Source organism: Phalaenopsis equestris, unplaced genomic scaffold, assembly GCF_001263595.1.
Source record: "Phalaenopsis equestris unplaced genomic scaffold, ASM126359v1 Scaffold001001, whole genome shotgun sequence".
Taxonomy (NCBI): Eukaryota; Viridiplantae; Streptophyta; class Magnoliopsida; order Asparagales; family Orchidaceae; genus Phalaenopsis; species Phalaenopsis equestris.
In genome coordinates this window covers 95,789-103,265 of record NW_018165440.1, presented here as the reverse complement: position 1 = coordinate 103,265, position 7,477 = coordinate 95,789, and the positions used below count along the sequence as shown (strand labels likewise).

Sequence of the window (7,477 nt, the reverse complement as noted above, 5' to 3'; positions counted from 1 at the left end):
TATATATATATATATTTATTTATTTATTTATTTATTCTGTGTTAGAGTTCGATCTTCATCTCAAATTTCCTGTGGTTGGCATTTTCTTCATTGCTAGCACTATATCTAAGGATAGGTGATACTTCGACTGTATCCTGCTTCGAGGTGATGATTACCTCCACATAATCCTTCGATCAATCCATTCCTTGCTCACAATTAGCCTACATACGTCCCTCCCTATCCCTGTTTTCGGAGCTGCCAACCCTTTAATTCCCTTTCTGCTGTGTCGTAGAATTCCCTAGGCTTTTGCTGGATGTCACAACCTCTGTTCCTAGCTTCTTATTGCTTGTCGCCCTTCTACTCGCCGCCATCCTGCCTGCTCTACCAACCTACCCTCCTACTGTTGTCGCAGGCCCCATCCAGACCTGATCGCCGCAACACCACATCCAAACACCATCTACACGTCTACCCCCTTATTGCCAAGCCATCGTCCACCATTCTCATCTTCACCCTAGAGTTGTTTGTGTTTGTGTTGCTTTATTTCTATTTATAATATCCTTGTTTCAATAATATTTACGTAATGTCGCCAGTTGGGTTAACTCCAGTATCAATTCTAAACTTTAACAAATCTCTCTTCACCCTCATAAAATTCCTTTGTTGAATCACATTTTGTTCATCTACATCAATCACATCATATCAGACTTGATCCCAGGTCAATCAAATGCATATTTGGGGCTACTGTTCAAACAAAAATGGTTACAAATGTCTCTCTAGAGACAAAAATTCTACAACTCTATGGATGTCACTTTTTTTTGAAACCAACTTTAATACCCCAAATCTAACATTTAGGGGGAGAGTTGGAGAGAATAGCAAATTTGGGGTACCATTCAGGAACCTTAAGCTAACCTCCCTTCTATCTTTGATGAACCTACTTATCTTCCCTCTATCACAAATTAATCTGAAAAATAAACCTACTATACTAAATCCTCCCACAACTCCCACCAATTAACATGAACTCTATGTGTACACAAAAAAGAAAAAAATTAGTGAGCATTTAAGGTAAAATATGCAAAATAAAGAATGCAGATCATCATAACCAACTCCAAACAACAAAAGTATTCACAGAGGTTGGCTCAACATATTATGAGAACCAAGAGGAAGAGAGAGAGCAAATGAGTGTATAAAACACCTGATAGAAGAATTTGTGACCCATGAAGAATTGTTGTCTTACAAAATTTTTGTTAAAAAATTGGATAATGTGCAGGCCCCAAATTCAACTCAGAGGCCTCATATATTCGTGCTTGAAGAGCGATTGTGGAAGAAAACTTTCTTGCATTTGAAAACGATGGTATCTGAATTATAGCAACTTTGTCACCTGGGAAAAGTATTGTAGGGTGCAAATAAGCATTCAATGTTAAATATAAAGAATATCGGAGCATGGAAAGATTCAAGGCTAAACTTGTAGTAAAAGGGTTCTCTTAATCCCATGGGATCGACTACTGGGAGATTTTTGCACCAGCGGTGAAACTCAATACAGTAGGAGCATTACTTTCATTGGTTGTCAACCATGACTAGCCTTTACATTAGCTTTACTTTAAAAATGCATCTCTTAATGGGGATTTTGAGGTAGCGGTGTATATGGAATTACCTCTAATATTAAAGAATAACACAAATAATCAGCTAGTGTGTATGCTAAAAAAACCATTATCTGGGTTGAAACAATCTCCTAAGCTTGGTTTGAAAGGTTCACAAAGACTATTCTTATAAATGGATACTATCAATATTCACTTTGCTTATGAAATCAAATAAAAAAGTATGATGGTCATTCTTATTGTATATAAAGATGACATTATTTATACAGGCAATGACGTAATGAAACTTGAAACACACAAAAGACTAACAACTTCTGAGTTTGTGGACAAAGATCTTGAAATTTTTAGATACTTCCTGGGAATGGAAGTAACTAGATCTAATGAAGGTGTTGCCATATCCTAGAGAAAATATATAGACTTATTAAAAAATATCAGATTGTTGGGGTGTAAACCAATAGATACTCTTATGGTTTTCAATCAAACAACATCAAAAAATGAGGATAATACCCTAGTTAAAAAGGGAGGTATCAAAGGCTTAAGGGGAAACTTATGTATTTATCACATACATAACTTGACATTATTTTTCTATGGGTGTGGCGAGCAAACTTATAAACGATCCAAATGAATATTATTTGGAAGCGGTCATTCAAATTCTGAGATACCTAAAGATGACTACAGGACGTAGATTGATATTTAAGAAAACTGAGAATTGTATCATTAAGATCCACATTGATGCTAGCTGGGCAGGAGAACTAACTAGTAGAAGATCTGCACTGGGTGTTGTTCATTTGTATGGGATAAATTGGTTACTTGGAAAAGTATAAAGCATATTATGGTAGAAAATAATGCAGAATATGAGTATCATGCCCTGACCTTAGGAGTTTGCGAAGGGATTTGACAAATGATATTGCTAGTAGAGCTACATGTGGAGAGCAAAATCACTATTGTGATGTTCAATAATAGTAAATCAGTTTTTAGTATTTCAAAGAATCCGGTATACCATGATCGAACCAAACATATAGATATTGATAGACACTTCATCACTGAGAAGGTCAATGGATGGGTTGTCTAACTAAGTTGTATTGCAACTCGGTATCAGATTGTTGACATTCTTATCAAGGATCTTCCTCAGCACCACTTTAGTGGTCTCAACAACAAGTTTGAGATGTATGACATACAACCTAACTTGAGGGAGAGTGTGAAATGCATATAAGCATATGGATCACATGGGCCCAATCATAGTTTAGTAAATTGTCCGCTGCTGTACTTGAGAGGGAGAAATTATTATCCATTACAATGTTTTTTGTTTTTTCCTTTTTATCATGATGATTTGAATTTTCCTCCAATAGTATTAGGGTCAGTCTAAGTTGTATATATTTGTTATGTTCTTGTATTAGTTTAATGAGAAAAGTAGAGATTTTTTCTTCTAAGAAAGTTCCTCCTAAATTCCACACCAATGTGTAATATTTTATCATAATTTTCGAAGTATTCCTCATAATTAACTTTGATGAACTTTTGGTGCTTTAATTTCTTTAAGCAAGCACCTGGGCTTGTGCTTGGAGTCTCGGGTATTGGGTAGTTTATCGCTTTGAGAGTACTTGATGCTTTTAATTAAATCATGGATAATTGGATAATATATATGGCTTTATCGCTTTGAGGATACAAAGTGCTTTCAATTACAATTAGGGGGACTATTGCTTTAGATTGTGACAAATCTACCTTGGGCGTGGACCAAAATGTTGTTTAACATAATTTATGTTCATGTATTTTCTTAATTGATATTGCACATGCACAGACTGTGCAAGTTACTATTTATGTATAAGATAGCCCATGTGATGATTTATATAATGTTAAACTTCTCTTTAAACTCAATATGACATAAAAAATGTTATCTTGAACTTGAAAATAATGGTGACTAATGTTGAAGTTACATAGAAGACTAATAAAATCATTAAATATGGGTATTGGTAGAATGCATCAATAGAGGTATCAATGGACTGCGTCAACAAATAGTATTAATAGAAAAGGTTCAAGAATATTATTAATAGATAAAAAAAAGGGAAATAGACAATTGAGATTGGCAGTCATGCAATTGGTACATGGTAAGAGGCTACAAGTGCCATTCAATAGTGGTCCATGAGCAAGTTGCATGCATAGATGTTGAATGGTTGGGTCTCATTAGCTTTGATGAATCAATAAAAGTTTATATTAAAGGGGTAGTTCATAATGGTGAGGCCCAAGAGGGTGATGGTCCATTGCAATGCGATGAATAACACATATGTCGTCGTATTTTGATCAACTTAGGAGGAATAAGAAATAATTAAAGGTTCATAAATGTGAAAGATATGTGCTAGAGTGTGAGATGACAACTTGAGCACGAGTAATTCATGGTCCAGATTTTGGATATGCACATAGCAAGAACTCTTAATCAATAAGAAGGTGCAATCATGGGTGTTGCGCACGAAAGATTAGTTGAAGCCAAAGCAGATATGAATATTTTTTATTACGATTCAACCCGAGGCTTGGAATTATTCAAGACATTAATGGATGGTGGGAAAAAAAGTTACTGTTATCCTATTCCATTCACTAATAGTATAATATCTAACTATTAATTGAAAGTACCACTAGAGAAAATAATTAAGTTGACCAAAAAAAATAGTCTCCTTTCAAGTTGCTAACCTCTTCTAAAAGTAGATCTATTTTGAAATTTTCTCTAAGCTCAATCATTTCCCGAGTTAGCATTTGACGTGAATCTCTGATTAGAATTAGGGCAATTCCTCATCTGATGTTCAGATTGTCTGCATAAATAATACACTTTCAAACTAAATAGATATTCACCTAGATGTTGTTTTTCACACTTAAGACATAGTTTTATACTATTGTTGTCAGCTTTATTAATAACTCCATCATTGTACGACTTTATTTTCTTCTCATTAGACTCTCTAGAATGAGCTGACGATGATAAAAATAGGAATAATAGAAATTTTTTTCCTACCGTCTGACAGTCTTTTTCCATTTTGGTTAATTTCTTGCCCCAGACCTAGTCGTGATAAATTTTATGGTTATATATAAACACTATATAATATAAAGGAGATTTTCATATAGGAGATTCCATGAGAAAAGATAAAAAAAAAGTCTTGTGAGAAGAACAACTAGTCTCATTTAAGATAATGTGATATATTCAAAAAGTTCTTATCATCAATTTTTAAGTTTGATAGTTAAATTTAAATATAAACTAGGAAAATCTAATTCATAAGTATTCTAAATATATCCTTTAGGGTTAATTATCTTTTCGAGATCTCTATGAAGCACTTTCAATTATAGAGGCACGATTGTGCTCTTGTTCAACTAGGATAAATATCAAAAGGCTAGACCGTGAATTAATTTGATCAATTTTGTGAGGCAACCTATGGTTCAAGGCAAAGTTGAACCATGAGATAAGAGTTTGAATTAATAATTCCAATCAAGCAACAACCTTTCTACGGCGGAAATCCTTTGAAATAATGATTAATTGAGTCATTTTGAGCTTGTCTTTTTTTGAATCAAAGCAAATGTATTTCAGCTTCAACTGAATCTTTTGCATATTTCTTACGATTTAATTTCTCTTTAACTTTATGCCGCATGCTTGTCATTAATCACTCGCTTTTGATTGCTTTGTTAAGTATATCTACATTACATTATTTAAAAAAGTTTACATGCCTTTTTTGTTTCACATTTCTATAGATGTGGAAATGTGGCAGCTATTCTCGAGCTGGATGAAAATTTAAATAAACAGTTTCGTGTTTTTGAAGCTGCTCCACAGGTTTGTATTTTGTAACCCAGCATTTTCAGTCGCTTTGCAATACTAATTGTCTTAATAAGGCTATATACCAAATGCAGGAAGCAAGAGGGGTTCCTTCTAAGAAGCCTGCCCCTGATTACTTCCTCTGAGTTGGAGCGGAGAGATTATCACTTTTTCAAGCTGGCATGAGCTCATTGGTTTTTGCCCATGCTGCAGTGAGCTGATGCCTTTTGCAGTCTGAGCCTTCTGCTTCCCAGGCATGTCCCGATGCATCAGTATTGTTGGTTTGGGCATGCTGATTAGTTCGCATAAATTGCAATATTAGAAATATTTGGTTGTCTGGGCTGCAGGTATAGAATCCCATGTGTTTTAAAACTGCAGTGAGGTAAAATTATTGGTTTGGAGTGACTTTGACCTTAGATTTCAGTTGAAGCATAAAATTTCAAACTGTTTTTATATTTTATATTTTATTTTTTATTTTTTTGAAGTTTCAAACTTTAGTTTACTAAGTAACATGGAAATAAGAATCCAATTTTCTCTTATTTTATTATATGTGAAAATTTTCGATATGTTTGTTGAGCTTGGTTGCAAGGTTTGGCCTACTGAATCTAGGTGTATCTATTTTGACATCTTGAGTGTACGTACCCTCATTTTACCTGTCTTAGATCTATTATTTCTAAGATTTTTCATATTAGTTGGACTCATCATGATCAATGTGGGAGCTTGCTGCTCTATCATTTCATTATTGAACCTAACGAAATCACTAGATGTCATGTGTTCCTATTGAGTGCTATCTAAAGTGTTAAACATATTCTTCACGGATCATTTTAAACAACTACTGTCCATAGACTTTTTAAGTTTTCTCAGTTTTTTTTCTTAATCCTATTAATAATTTAATGAATTCTTTTAATAAGAATATTTTTAACCCATTCTTGCACATTTAAAACCAACCAAGTCTTTTTAGTCACTTCATGTTCAATGTACATGCCTTTCACTTCCTTTAATATAATCATTCTTGGATTTATTTTTTTTAGTTTTATCACACCTTAATCTTAACATTCTCATTTTTAACATATTCAACATAGATATATATTATTTTTTTTCAACTCAGCATGCAAATATATAAAATGTTAGCTTAATTTTAGCTTTATAGAAACTATTACTAAAATGTTCTATGATATTTTTCTTATTGCACGGAACTTTGAGATAATATTTTATGTTAGCCATCCAACCTTAATTTTATAAATTATATTATCTTATATTTTCTCATTTTTCTTTATGATAGATGTTGAACATAAAAAAGAATAAGAATAAAATAAATAAAACCCTACCTATTCCCTTTGGCAGCAAAACTCTCGTAACCGTTCGTGCCCTGATCTTCTATCTTCCTCTTTATTTATGCACGACAAAAATTTCAAGGAGGAGGGGCATCAGAAACCCATCGCCAAATGATGTTCATTCGTTTCCAATAACATAAGCGCGCACAAACCTCCCTTTGTGATCAAGATCTTCCCAATACAGTCATGGCTCAAGGCGAGCGAGGAACATCAACGACACGGTTACAACATACAGAGACCCTCTAACCGACCAACCCCGTCCACCACTCTTCCCTGCCTCACATCACACTCTTCTCTATTGTTGACGCTAAAACCCTTTTCTTTGCCTCACAAGAAACCGCAGGCTCTCTCACTTGTATGTCAAATCCACTCCACTATTCAGTTCTACGCAGGTGACCTTCCTTCTTCTCAAATTCTTAGAGTCAAATTCTGCGCTTCAACCCATCGAAGAGAGTTTACTGTTCCCCTTATTGTTTTCTCTGCATTATAAGTTACCTCTAACACGCCTCCTTTGCAGTGAAGCCATGCCCAAGTCGTTCGAGCCACCTGTGCGAGCCTCTAGTCTCCCCTAACCCGCACCCGAGTTTGCTTCCCTACTTCTGCTTCCAATTGCGCCAACTCCTTACTGAGCCATTACTCCTTAATCGAGTCCGAGCTTGACCCGTGAGCCCTCCGCCCATCCAAACCCAATTCCCCACTTACTGTTTCATACTTTGTATTGTGCATTATAGAAACTAAATGAATGTGTTGTGTTTTTATTCTTTTGTCGTCACAAATCGCCAGTGTCA

General features: G+C 34.7%; 1 protein-coding gene across 1 annotated transcript in view; it reads left to right on the top strand.

Annotated features, from left to right (window-relative positions):
* The window catches only part of LOC110032677 (serine/threonine-protein phosphatase PP-X isozyme 2), a 66,694-nt gene extending 60,792 nt beyond the window's left edge, over positions 1 to 5,902 (top strand). The window contains exons 7-8 of the mRNA XM_020736379.1: positions 5,295 to 5,373; positions 5,451 to 5,902. Coding sequence (XP_020592038.1) covers positions 5,295 to 5,373; positions 5,451 to 5,501 — 130 coding nt within the window. The 3' untranslated portion in view covers positions 5,502 to 5,902. The remainder of the gene's footprint in view (positions 1 to 5,294; positions 5,374 to 5,450) is intronic.
* Positions 5,903 to 7,477: the final 1,575 nt, after the last annotated feature.